The sequence below is a fragment of the Babylonia areolata genome, chromosome 16, assembly GCF_041734735.1.
Source record: "Babylonia areolata isolate BAREFJ2019XMU chromosome 16, ASM4173473v1, whole genome shotgun sequence".
Lineage (NCBI taxonomy): Eukaryota > Metazoa > Mollusca > Gastropoda > Neogastropoda > Buccinidae > Babylonia > Babylonia areolata.
Window position 1 is genome coordinate 13,503,529 of NC_134891.1, and position 14,225 is coordinate 13,517,753.

The window sequence follows — 14,225 nt, forward strand, 5'->3', positions numbered from 1 at the left end:
AGCTATGTATAGAACAATCAAGATTTCTTAGCCATCTGCATTTACTTGTATGATTTTGACAGTTAATTAGACAATGCCTTCTTCGTTATTCAGAGCATGTGTGTGTGAGAGAGAAGGGCAAGAGAGGACAAGGGCTGGGTGGGACAGATGTGTACATTGTAAGTTCCTTTGTAGCCGTTCATGTGTACAGTGTAATTACTGTATAGATATTGATGTGTACAGTGTAATTACTGTATAGATATTGATGTGTACAGTGTAATTACTGTATAGACATTGCTGTGTACAGTGTGAGTTACTGTATAGACATTGATGTGTACAGTGTGAGTTACTATATAGACATTGATGTATACAGTGTAAGTTACTGTATAGACATTGATGTGTACAGTGTGAGTTACTGTATAGACATTGCTGTGTACAGTGTGAGTTACTGTATAGACATTGCTGTGTGCAGTGTAAGTTACTGTGCAGACATTGATGTCTACAGTGTGAGTTACTGTGTAGACATTGCTGTGTACAGTGTAAGTTACTGTACAGACATTGCTGTGTACAGTGTGAGTTACTGTGTAGACATTCATGTATACAGTGTGAGTTACTGTATAGACATTGCTGTGTACAGTGTAAGTTACCGTGCAGACATTGCTGTGTACAGTGTGAGTTACTGAATAGACATTGTTGTGTACAGTGTGACTTAGTGTATAGACATTGCTTTGTATAGTGTGAGTTACTTTATAGACATTGCTGTGTACAGTGTAAGTTACTGTGTAGACATTGCTGTGTACAGTGTGAGTTACTGTGCAGACATTGATGTGTACAGTGGAGTTACTGTATAGACATTGCTGTGTTCAGTGTAAGTTACTGTATAGACATTGCTGTGTTCAGTGTAAGTTACTGTATAGACATTGCTGTTTACAGTTTTAGTTACTGTGCAGACATTGATGGAGGGGAGAGGGGCCCACCGTCCACCATCTTCTCTGTTCCTGGCCACACGCCTGTCATCTTCAGGTCAGTTACCAACTCCCTGTACTTCGCTGTTGTTATCTAGCTGTGACAACGTGATCATGGGCCTGCCCAAATATTGTTTGCAGACTGTGGTGCCACAACAAGTGATGTCTCATGTCATCTGTGACAAGATGTAGCCCTCATCTGTTTCACTCACTCAAACTGTTTTGTTTGGATGGATCTTCTACTTCCAGGTGTTAAAGCTTTATACTGTATCTGCCATGGCTGCAGTGTGGTGTGTTAGTGCCAGAACATGTTCACAGACTTTGGTTGACCCATCACCTGTTTCTGTTCTGCCCTGTAAGTTCAGCAGATGTCCAGTTGGTGCTTGTGGGAGGTGCCTTCCCTTTGACCCCCATCTCCAGACCGTAGCATGACTGACACTTATAATGGATGTGTCCTTTTATCATATTGTTTCAGTCAGAAAGCTGGAGTCTAGCTTCACTGAAATCACAAGAGAATTCAAGATTGTGGCTCGTGTGTCAAGATTGTTTCTCATATTTGAACAAAACAAAACAAAAAACAAAAATCAAAGAGAGTATGCTTTTTATTTTCACAATGTTACTAGTACCACACTGTACTGTCACATGGTGTTGAATTCTTGAATGATTGTGATGCTGTTCATGTTTGTCATTTTATTTGCCTTGGAGTTTTTTTCCATGATACAGTAGCACATTGTTTTTCTGTTCTGCACTATTGACAATCTTCTTCTTCTTCTTTGTTCATGGGCTGCAGCTCCCATGTTCACTCGTATGTACACGAGTGGGCTTTTACGTGTATGACCGTTTTTACCCCGCCATGTAGGCAGCCATACTCCGCTTTCGGGGGTTGCACTATTGACAATAAAACGCACAGTCTTTTTTCTGTTCTGTTCTGGACTAGGAAGCCTGGAGCATATAATAGTATTTTGTTCTGCACACTATTTTATTTTGCATAGTCTTCTGTTCTGCTTTGTTGACAGTGAAACATGAAATGTATTATCTCATGATGTGTATTGTAGACATTGAAACTTGTAATGTATTATCTATTGATGTGTACTGCAGACAGTGAAACATGCAGTGTGTTATCTCTTTATGTGTACTGTAGATGATGAAATGTGCAGCGTGTTATTTCTTGATGTGAACTGTTGATGGTGAAACGTGCAGTGTGTCATCTCTTTATGTGTACTGTTGACAGTGAAATGTGCAATGTGTTATCTCATGATGTGTACTGTTGACAGTGAAACATGTAGTTTTTTCATCTCCTGATGTGTCCTCCAGAAACATTCAGTTTGCTATCTCCTGATGTGTGCCAGTGAAATGTGCAGTCTGCTATCCTGCAGTGTGTCATCTCTTGGTGTGTACTGTTAACAGTGAAATGTGCAATGTGTTATCTCTTCGTGTTTTCTGCAAACAGTGAAATGTGCAATGTGTTATCTCTTGATGTGAACTGTAGACAGTGAAATGTGCTGCGTGTCATCTCTTAATGTGTGCTGCAAATGGTGAAATGTGCAATGTGTTTTGATGTGTGCTGCAAACAGTGAAATGTGCAGTGTGTCATCTCTAGATGTGAACTGTTGACAATGAAACTTGCAATGTGTTATCATGTAGCGTGTTGTGTGGGCAGTGAGGTGGGAGGGAGGACACTGTTCCGCTTGCTGTGTCGAGACGCTGGAGGAGAGACAGAACAGATGTTGCTCAATGAGACTGTGCCCTCCTGGGTGGTGGATGTGGTTGTGCATGTATGCTTGTCTTTTTCACATCAGTGTGTGTGTGTGTGTATAAATGTGTATGTGTGTGTGTGTGTGTGTGCACGCATGAACAGCATGAGTATGTGTGCATGTATGCGTGTGTAAGCATTATAGTATATGCATATCCCATATACGTTGCAAGGATGTTAATGATTTTTTTTTCTTTTTTACCTTTGATTTTTTTTTTAACCCAAATCTATACAAACCATTATCATAGCCATTTTTGACTTGTTTGTATAAACAAAGCGAGTCCATATGATAATTATGTTTTGGTTATCTGTGCCATCTGCCTCTCTGAATGTATGTTAGTGTGTCCTTTGTTACCTTTCACCAGTTCATTTTCTTGGAAATAGTTTATCGACTAATTTATCAACACCAACTTGGTCTGAAGAAAAGAAAAAAAAAAGTTCTTTCTGCAGATTCTGATTATAGGGGTGCAAGTTTTCAGGATTAAGCTGGATACTGAGATCATGAAATTTGTATTTTGTTCATCTAGGTATATATCCAGTATGTGTTATCCAGTATTCCTGAATGTCTTTTTCATCATGGAAATCATATATATATATATATATATATATATATATATTTGTATTGATTGTATTGCACAAAAATACATATGATTTCCATGATGAAAAAGACATTCAGGAATACTGGATAACACTCCAAGTGTGTGTGTGTGTGTGTGAAATGATGTAATCATCCAACTCAGCAGGCAGACTATGAGAGTACTGTGTTATGTCTTACTGGGTTTCATGTAGATCCTCAAAACAAAGACTGGGAACAGGTGTTCTTTCAGAACCTGTCCAAATCAACATTTGTTTAACTTTTCAGAAAAACATGCCCAAGTTCACCAAGATTCCCTTCTTCCTGCAGCCCCACCCCAGCACGGGCATCAAGCCAATCAAAAAGTGGGTGCTGTCTTCTGGTGGCCACTTCATTCGCTGCTCTGTGTGTTTGCAGTCTGTGTGTGTGTGTGTGTGTGTGTGTGTGTGTGTGTGCATAAACACTTTTTCTGTTTCTTCAGATTCCTATTATTACCTGCAGCCATAATTGTCTGTATGTCTGTCTTTCCCATATGTATTATTCTCACTCTCTCTCTCTCTCTCTCTCTCTCTCTCTCTCTCTCTCTCTCTCTCTCTCTCTCTCTCTCTCTCTCTCTCTTGGTACAAAAACAGTTTTCTTATAACCGTAAATTATATGTGGCCTTCATCGATTTTGAAAAGGCTTTTGATTCTGTAAACAGGAATTTACTTTGGCCTATTTTGTTAAGAAATGGTATAAGAGGTAAATTATACAGATGTGTTCGGAGTATGTATGATAATGTAAAATGTAGAGTTAGGTGTGGTGCTTCCTTAACAGATTATATCAAATGTACAACAGAAGTAAAGCAAGGTGATGCGTGCAGTCCAATATTATTTTCTCTTTTTATTAATGAATTGGCGATAGAAATACTCAATCATGGAAGACACGGTGCCACTATTTCTTATGATGCATTTGAACTGTTTATTCTTTTGTTGGCTGACGACGTTATTTTATTATCCGAGACTGTTGTTGGTCTGCAGAATCAATTAAATATCTTACATCAAACTGCCACATCTCTTCAGTTGAAGGTTAATATGAAAAAGAGTAATATTATTGTATTTCGAAAGGGGGGATTCTTAGGTGTGAGGGAAAAATGGCTTTATGATAGTGTTACAATGCCTGTGGTAAATGTGTACAAGAATTTAGGGATATTTTTTACTACGCGTTTAAGCTTTGTTTCGGCTTGCAAAGATCTCGCTTGTAGGGCAAAAAATGTGTTATTATGTATCATGAAAAGACTGTCTTTGAATAATACTTCCATGAAATTGTTTCTGAAAATGTTTGATTTTCAAGTGCAGCCAATTGTGCAATATGGTTCAGTTGTGGGGTTCATTGTGAATCTGTGCATCTATTTGCTTTGAAGAAGTTTTTGGGTCTTGATATGCGCACCCCTAATGACCTTGTACATGGTGAAACTAATAGATACCCTATAGTTGTAAATTCAAGTAAGTTGCTGTTCAGTGCATACGATATTGGCTTAGATTAGTACAAATGGAAGAAAATAGGATACCGTTGAAAACTTACAAAATGTTGTTTGATTTGGATTCTAGAGGAAAGAAAAACTGGGTAACTGATGTACGCATTTGTCTGTGTGAAAATGGTTTTGGCAAAGTGTGGTTCAATCAAGGTGTGGGTAGCATAAATGATTTCATTAAAATTTTTCGTCAACGTTTAATTGATTGTAGATGGCAAGCATGGAATGAGCATGTTCAAAACAGTAATGGATTTAGTATGTATAGAACATTTTGCGGACTACATGATATGAAACCTTATTTGACGTTAAACATGGACAAATATCTAAGAATAATAACCACAAGATTTAGGTTGGGTGTGTCGAGTTTGGCTGTACATCGTTACAAATACAGTAAATTTGATGTTAATGATTTGATTTGCCTATTATGCCAGGAAGACAAAGAAGACAAAGTGCATGTTGTTTTGAGCTGCTCGGCTCTTAAGGGGTTAAGAGAAAGATATATTCCAGCCAGATATTTCCGACAACCTTGTGCATTCAAGTTGTGCTTATTGATGTCGTCCGAAAGGCAAAATGATGTATGGAATTTGTCCATTTTCCTGCACAAAGCATTTAAATTTAGAGAAATTGCAACCTAATAATATGTTTTGCAAATGTATCTGTGTTTCATGTGATTTCATGTGATTTTGGTTTTCTCGTGTTTATTCAAACAAATGTGACATAACAAATGATGTTTGTGTACCCCTTCATAAGGGCTATGGCCTGATGAATAAATCATCCGTATCCGTATCTCTCTCTCTCTCTCTCTCTCTGACATATTCCTTTCTTCGTTGGGGTGTACTGTACTGTCGTTTCGGTAAGGCAGAACACTACATTATTACATTTTTGTTGTTTCACTAATATAAAGCCTATCTCCGTGTCCATACTTTGGTCTGCAGTGTCTGTCTGTCTTGAGGAACAGCCTGTTGGTCAGCAACATGATCCAGACAAACACAGTGGAGTGATGGCCTAGTGATTACGCATCCACCTGAGAAGCAGGAGAATACGAGCATATGGCATTGAATCACACACTCAGCAGTATTTTCTCCCCCTCCACTAGACTTTGAGTGGTGGTCTGGACACTAGTCATTCAGATGAGACAACTCAGATGTAACATGCGCTTAGCACTCACACACAAAAAAACAGAGCAACATAAGGCTTGTCCCAGGCAAATTCTGTAGAAAAATCCACTTTGATCAGAAAACGAGCACACTTGTAGCTATGCGCTTACCCTGGGGAGAGCAGCTCCAATTTCACAGAGATAAATCTCTGACAGATAGTAAGACAATACAATACAATAGAATACAGTGCAGTAGAATACAAGATGATACGGTGTCTGTCTGTCTCCAGGGACCGCCTGTCAGCTAGTGACATGATCCAGGTACGCAAGGTGATAGAACACGTCTATGAGAAAGTGTTGGGCCAGGGTTCAGACGCCGGATCCCAGGCTGCTGCCAGCAACGCCAGTCAGGAGAAAGAGGCTGAGAAAGACGAAGATCTGTCCACTGTGGCTGAAGAACGAGTGGAGCTCTTGTGCAGTGATCAGGTAACAATATTATTAAGATGTAATCATCAGAAGCCGCCATGTCAGTGCTCCCATGCCGCTTGTGCTGGCAATGCAGCAAACATATGTTTTGTGTGTGTGTGTATGTGTGTGTGTGTGCATGTACACATGTGTGTGTGTATGTGTTGTGTGTTTGTCTGTGGAAGTACAGAGGCATAGTCAACAAATGGCTGTCGTCCATGTAACAGGCATGTTTATGACTGTTCATGACTTCCCTTATCTCAGTCTTTGATAATGGCAGCATCAAAGCGGCCACTGCCTCTGTGTGTGTGTTTTTGTTCTCCTCCTGCGGACATGCAGAGGTGAAGTCTTAACACTTTCCGGACGAAGGAATGCTCACGCATTCCTACACAAAACGTATTCGGTTTCAGACGAAGGAATGGAATAGCATTCTCCGAAAGTAAAATTCCATCATGCGCTGTACACGTGATTTTGTGATTAGCCAAGCAGAGTGCGCTAATCTGGGTCACTCCACAATCGAACAGTATGATTGGTTAGTCTGGGATGTGTGGCCTGTCTCGCACACACACTGACAAAGTCACTGACCAGTCATCTGCTCGCATGCCAGCCTGTTAGCAAAGCGGCCTCTTCTCAGAATGTTGTGAAGCGAGCAAGGCAGTGACGGCAATGTTTTAGGGTTGCCGAAGTACTTGAAATGCTACAAACTGAAGGGTCGGACATTGAAGAGGTGGATGATGATGAAGAAGAAAGCGAATTTAATGCAGAAAGCGAGCATGGGTATGGTGATTCGGGGTGAAAAATTGGCATTATTTTCTACATATGACAAAACTGTAAAAATAAGATGAGAAATTTGATTTTTTTTTTTTTTTTTATATGTAATAGCTCAACACGTAATAAACCAGTTCTGAAAGTTTCATTTTCTTACACAGTATTTTGTATTTTTTGTAATTTTTTTCCAAACCCTTACAAATGGGCCGTCTGTGGGGAAAAGCAAGGGAGAAAACTTGTCATCCCGAGTGAGTTAAGACAGAGGGCTGAGCACCACATAAAAGGCTGAAGAAGGTTTATGACATCCCTATCTCTTTGACCATGGTGGCTTCCTTTCTGCCCACAGCAGCTGGTTTTACACAAAGATCACTCACACTGCCCTACAGGTCTCGATGTCACCATCATCAAGGACTAAGATACAGATACAGTCATAACATCATCCAGTAGCCTTACTGTCCCTTTCCCCCTTTCACATACACTCTCTCACACACACACGCACATGCACACACACATGCACGGACGGATATATTAATGTGAAAGAAAAGTGCACACACACATACATGCACACACGCGCACACGCATACAAACACACGCGCGCGCACACACACGCACACACATACTCACACACACACACTCACACACACACACATATCCGTCAGATAACACTTGTAGTGAATAGATGTTAAACTGAAGATCTCACACACATATATATTATTCACAGCAACTGATAGAAGTGCAAATTTGACAACATGATAAACACAAGAGGTACCACAAATTAAGCCCAAGAGCAATAATGATAATGATAATAATAATGATAATGAGAAGAAGATTAAACTGAAGAAGAAGAAACCATAAATTTTTGTTCACTGCACAGTAGCATTGTAAAAACAAATGAACAATCACATGGAATACGCCTTTCCCTTATCAATGAAATGCTGTTCCTTTCTCTCATTCCACCTTCAAAGGTTTCCTGGAGCGATTAATGGCAGCACAACATGGCATGTTCTCTCTTTCGGTTTCTCGCTCACTAAAGTTGTGGGTTTACTATGGCTACTTTATGCGCGACATGGTCACCTCATGCTGTCATGTGGTGAGTGACGAATGGTTCAGTCCATTCTGTATGGGGCCGAGGTTACCAACATTGTTATGGTGTAGTGATCAGGTACAACATTATGGTGTAAAGATCAGGTAAAACATTATTATGGTAACATGATTGGTATGGCGTAGTGATCAGGTAACAACATTATTGTGGTGTAGTGATCAGGTACAACATTATGGTGTCATGATCAGGTAACAACATTATGGTGTAGTGATCAGGTAACAACATTATGGTGTAGTGATCAGTTACAACATTATGGGTAGTGATCAGGTAACAACATTATTTTGGTGTAGTGATCAGTCATATGATTGGTATGGTGTAGTGATCAGGTAGAACATTATGGTGTAGTGATCAGGTACAACATTATGGTGTAGTGATCAAGTACAACATTATTTTGGTGTAGTGATCAGTTACAACATTTTTTTTGGTGTAGTGATCAGGTATAACATTATGGTGTAGTGATCAGGTACAACCTTGTAGTGATCAGGTACAGCATTGTAGTGATCAGGTACAACATTACTGTGTTGTAGTGATCAGGTACAGCATTGTAGTGATCAGGTACAACATTACTGTGTTGTAGTGATCAGGTACAACATTGTAGTGATCAGGTACAACATTATCATGGTGTAGTGATCAGGTATAACATTATGGTGTAGTGATCAGGTACAACATTTTAGTGATCAGGTACAACATTATTGTGGTGTGGTGATCAGGTACAACATTGTAGTGATCAGGTACAACATTATTGTGGTGTGGTGATCAGGTACAACATTGTAGTGATCAGGTACAACATTATTGTGGTGTGGTGATCAGGTACAACATTGTAGTGATCAGGTACAACATTGTAGTGATCAGATACAACATTGTAGTGATCAGATACAACATTATTATGGTGTAGTGATCAGGTACAACATTGTAGTGATCAGATACAACATTGTAGTGATCAGATACAACATTATTATGGTGTAGTGATCAGGTACAGCATTATCATGGTGTAGTGATCAGGTACAACATTGTAGTGATCAGATACAACATTATTATGGTGTAGCGATCAGGTACAACATTATCATGGTGTAGTGATCAGGTACAACATTGTAGTGATCAGATACAACATTATTATGGTGTAGTGATCAGTTACAACATTATCATGGTGTAGTGATCAGGTACAACATTGTAGTGATCAAATACAACATTGGTGTAGTGATCAGGTACAACATTGTATTGTAGTGATCAAGTAACATTATTATGGATACTTATATAACCCTTGTGTTGTTATAAAGTAACGACATTGTTATGGATACTTATACAGCACTGCACTTATATCTTTGGTCAGAGACCAGCTTTAAGTGCTTTACAAAGTCACTAACACAACAGGTTGCATACCTGGATAGAGCGAACTGAGAGCTGCCTTTGGTTTGCTCATCATTGGTTTCCTGTCATTCAGTCAGGTCCACACACACAAACACATTTATATAATTAGAGGGGGTGGTTTGGGGGAGGCAGTGGGAGGGTAAAGGGTGGGAGAGTGGGTGGGAGAGGATGGTTAGTTTTGAAAGAGGAAGGGCTGCAGTCCCTTACAGAAGAAAACACTATCTGTCATGTTGGATTGGCAAACTTGTCTGGTATGTGTGCAGCTTGTAGGGTAATTTTGGAAAACATTAGTTTTTCGTTTTGGGGGCCAATATAATGACAAGTTCATAAACCATCTTCTTAATTTTCTTGAAGTTGATCTTTGTCCAAAATCCCATGTAACTAAGAATCAGTCCATGAATTAGTTTCTCCAGGTTCGCGAGACACTTATGAACATTATTTGCTACATGGACACTACTGTGTGTTTTTCCTTTCTTTTGGAATTTCCTGATTATGTGTTATCTGTCTTATAGTGATAATAATAATAACAACAATAATAATTATCATAACAACAATGTTAATGACATTTACAGTGATAATAACAAAATAATAACAGTAATAATAATGATTATGCATTCTTCTAAAAGCTTAAAGTGCTTTAACTGTATAAAACTCATTGACTGTATGTACAAAATAAAATTAACCAATTAACTCACTTCAAATAGACACCATGACACCATTCATCCAACCCTTTTGCACTGTCACACACATATATACACACAATCATTAAAAGCAAGGATAAAACGCATTCAGTTATGACCTTCATTTTATTTTTCTTCTGCTGCTGATCCATACAACCAGTTTGTCAAAAGAATTATTTTGTTGCAAATCATTTTTTGGTCTCATCTCTGTGGTCAAACTTAAATGTGATCAGTACAATATTTCAGTATGTATGTAGGGAAAATGAAAATGCATAAAAATTTTAATGTAATCATAAAGGTCAAATGGGTTGTTGCGATCACAAGTCATACAGTGCAACATTCTCTGAGAATTCCATGTATCAAAAAGTGACGGAGGAGAACATGGTTAGCCATCTCTTCTTTTTCTGTGTTTTCCATGACTCATATTCCAACAGTATGTACAAACCCAACACAGACACTCTGGGTTGCTTATAACTATATGCAGCTTTGCTGTCCATATAGCTTTTAAACACAGTTAGTGTTTGGGGGACATCACTAAAGTTACAAAAACATCTATGAACAAAATCCATCTACATGGCCATTGGGAAACATTGTTTTCATTGCTGTGAATGTTTTTCATTAACATATTCTTTACTGCTAAAAAAAAAAAAAACTGTCATGAGTGGTGGGCAGTTGTTTGTCCTGTTCACACGTTTTTGACCAGGTGCTCTGCAGCCAGGTGTTTGTCCTGTGAAGGTGTTGATGACCAGCTAACCAGGTGCTCTGCGGGCAGGTGTTTGTCCTGTGAAGGTGTTGATGACCAGCTAACCAGGTGCTCTGCAGCCAGGTGTTTGTCCTGTGAAGGTGTTGATGACCAGCTAACCAGGTGCTCTGCAGCCAGGTGTTTGTCCTGTGAAGGTGTTGATGACCAGCTAACCAGGTGCTCTGTGGGCAGGTGTTTGTCCTGTGGTGTTGATGACCAGCTAACCAGGTGCTCTGCGGGCAGGTGTTTGTCCTGTGAAGGTGTTGATGACCAGCTAACCAGGTGCTCTGCAGCCAGGTGTTTGTCCTGTGGTGTTGATGACCAGCTAACCAGGTGCTCTGTTGGCAGGTGTTTGTCCTGTGAAGGTGTTGATGACCGGCTAACCAGGTGCTCTGTGGGCAGGTGTTTGTCCTGTGAAGGTGTTGATGACCGGCTAACCTGGTGCTCTGTGGGCAGGTGTTTGTCCTGTGAAGGTGTTGATGACCAGCTAACCAGGTGCTCTGTGGGCAGGTGTTTGTCCTGTGAAGGTGTTGATGACCAGCTAACCAGGTGTTCTGTGGGCAGGTGCTGGACCCCAACATGGACCTGCGCACCGTGCGACACTTCATCTGGAAACAGCCAGGGGATCTGACCCTACACTACCGACCCCTGTCCAAGAAAGACTTCCATAGCTTCTCCAAGTACAGCGCCCTGAACTCAGGGGACTCCTAGAACTGGGCAGTCCTTCACTGTGTACTCTGCTTGTGTCTGTCCCTGATTTTGAATGTTGGTGTTCTGGTGTCAGTAGATGTTTTCTTTTCTTTTATTTTGTGTGCACTTGTGTATGTTTGTGTGTTTTGTTAAATGTTTTTTTTATCCTCTGTGTTTCTGAGTATGTGTGTGTGTCTGTGTGTGTATGATAATGATAGTTATGATATTATTAACCTCTTCAGTGCCCCATGACATATATATACTGACGCAAAAATGCTTCACTATTTGCCCCTTGACGTACATATATGTCAGCGTCATTTGAGGATTTTTCACAGTTCTATTTTAAAGTTGATGTGGTTCAGTAGCCACTAGTCAGACAGCTTCATATGTCTATGTTTAGGAGCAACAGCCAATCACGCTCTGTATGATCATTTCTGGATGTTATGGTCAATACCACCCTCATGATGCTTTCAAAATGGCAGACAACGAACCACAACTTTACCCTTCTGGCTTTAAACAGCAGTGTATTACAACAACAAAAAATGAGATTTTGCCATCCAAGATGTGGCAGAAGCTTTACAAATTATTGACGACAATGAACTGAGTGCTTCGTATAGCAAAATTTTGTTGGATAGTTCACTTGACATGACTGAAAGTTAGAATGATGATGTGCAGAGAGGAGGGAGGGTGGTGGAGTTTAACCCTCAAAGTGCTGGATATAATAAAACATACATACAGAAATCATGCTTAAAACAAAGGGATAGTTTGCCTCCGCTACCTGTGCTCTGATTTGGGGCATTTGTATGCTTATCAGTAAGAATAAATAGGTAAACCTATACATTTTTGGAAAGTAGAGTGAATGAAGAATCAGATAAAAGTAAGAAAAAGGCTGTACCTTGTAAGTAGTTGGAGATATTCCACAGGATATAAACAACAAATTTTGCACACTTGTTTTCCAAAAATGTCAACCACAATGTTTATAGGTATTTTCACATCTTTTACAGAGTCAAAATCTCAAAATTGGCATTAAACTGTGCAGAAAATGTTCTGGCTGCAGAATCATGATATGAATATAACTGAAAAAATGAAATTATAAGCATTGTATTATTTGTTTGAGACAAGCCCACCGACGCCACGCACGCGCACATCTACAATACTTTATGCAATCACAGGCAAAAACAGAAATAAATGTTTTCTTTTAGCTCGTGTTGCTTTCAAAAGCAGCAAGAATGCTTTAAATCAAAATAATTCCAGTTTTCTAGCTTGATTTGGTCAAGAAATCGCAATAGATCCATGCCTAACCCACTTTATCCCCCCTCCCCCCCCCCCCCCCCCATCACCCCCCCCCCCCCCCCAGTTTTTGTGGCTGGAGACACAAAACTGAATGAACAATAAGCAAGGCAGCATGCCCAAGTGTCAAAATAACAAAGCCGTTTTCACCAGAATCCCTGTCAGCAAACGAATCATCACTAGTGACAAGGTCACTCATTTCCTGAGCTTTGTCAACTTCAGTGTCACTCATTGTTTACAAAAAATACGAAGATCTGGACTTATAAACTCGTTCAAAGTTTGTGCAAACACAAGCAGGGAGGCAGTAACACCAGAACGAGGCAGTTTTACGAAGGCTGCCGAGTATAGCCGTACGATGTCGGACCTTATGTAAACAGAGCCACGATCGTGGCCCATCGCACTTTACCGGGAAAGCCATGATCGTGGCTCATCGCGCTCTCCGGGTTAAAAGCTAGATGTGGCCAGCAAAGAAGAAAGCAGAGCAGGAGATCAACTATAGCTGTGTAGCTTACCTAGAACTGACCTCAAATACAAACCATCCTTTTATTCAGAGAGGGAGAGAGAGAGAGTGATGAAGGGGATGAACAGTTTCATGATGGTGTGAATAATATGTACAGCATGGTTTTTAAAAAGCAAGCGCACTTGTGAACAGTGCTCGCACCCCCCACAACCCCTCCCACCCACCCTTGCAGTGTGGGCTAACTGGGTCTCTGTTAAACTCTTTGATACTGTCTGAAAGTGATAGTCTATTCATTTTCCTTCCAAAAATATATGGTTTGTGTGTACTTTCTTGCATTAGTTTGCATGCTAGAATTTTTTTTATCTACCCCCCACAACCCAAAACCTCCTGGCAAATAGGAAGCACGAGTCAGTATAATGCCTGGTACTGAATAAGGCAGTGATGACATTAATGATAATGATAATGTACACTTGTATAGTGCTCTTTCTCTCTAAGAGTTGAGGGTGCTTCACATGATAAAAAAAAGTTACATGTAACTTGAACCACTCATGACCACTCTCAGTCAGATGAAGGGACATGGTGTGGAAGACTGTGACAGGCATGGTGTGGAAGACTGTGACAGGCATGGTGTGGAAGGCTGTGACAGACATGGCGTGGAAGGCTGTGACAAACATGGCGTGGAAGACTGTGACAGACATGGTGTGGAAGGCTGTGACAGACATGGTGTGGAAGGCTGTGGAAGGCTGTGACAGACATGGTGTGGAAGGCTGTGACAGACAG

The 14,225-nt window shown here is 40.2% G+C and overlaps 1 protein-coding gene across 1 annotated transcript in view; it reads left to right on the forward strand.

Annotated features, from left to right (window-relative positions):
- LOC143291174 (WD repeat-containing protein 48-like) overlaps positions 1-13,014 on the forward strand; it is a 57,905-nt gene extending 44,891 nt beyond the window's left edge. Inside the window, exons 15-19 of the mRNA XM_076600888.1 lie at positions 930-1,002; positions 2,605-2,719; positions 3,560-3,636; positions 6,171-6,366; positions 11,570-13,014. Coding sequence (XP_076457003.1) covers positions 930-1,002; positions 2,605-2,719; positions 3,560-3,636; positions 6,171-6,366; positions 11,570-11,716 — 608 coding nt within the window. The 3' untranslated portion in view covers positions 11,717-13,014. The remainder of the gene's footprint in view (positions 1-929; positions 1,003-2,604; positions 2,720-3,559; positions 3,637-6,170; positions 6,367-11,569) is intronic.
- The last annotated feature ends 1,211 nt before the right edge of the window (positions 13,015-14,225 follow it).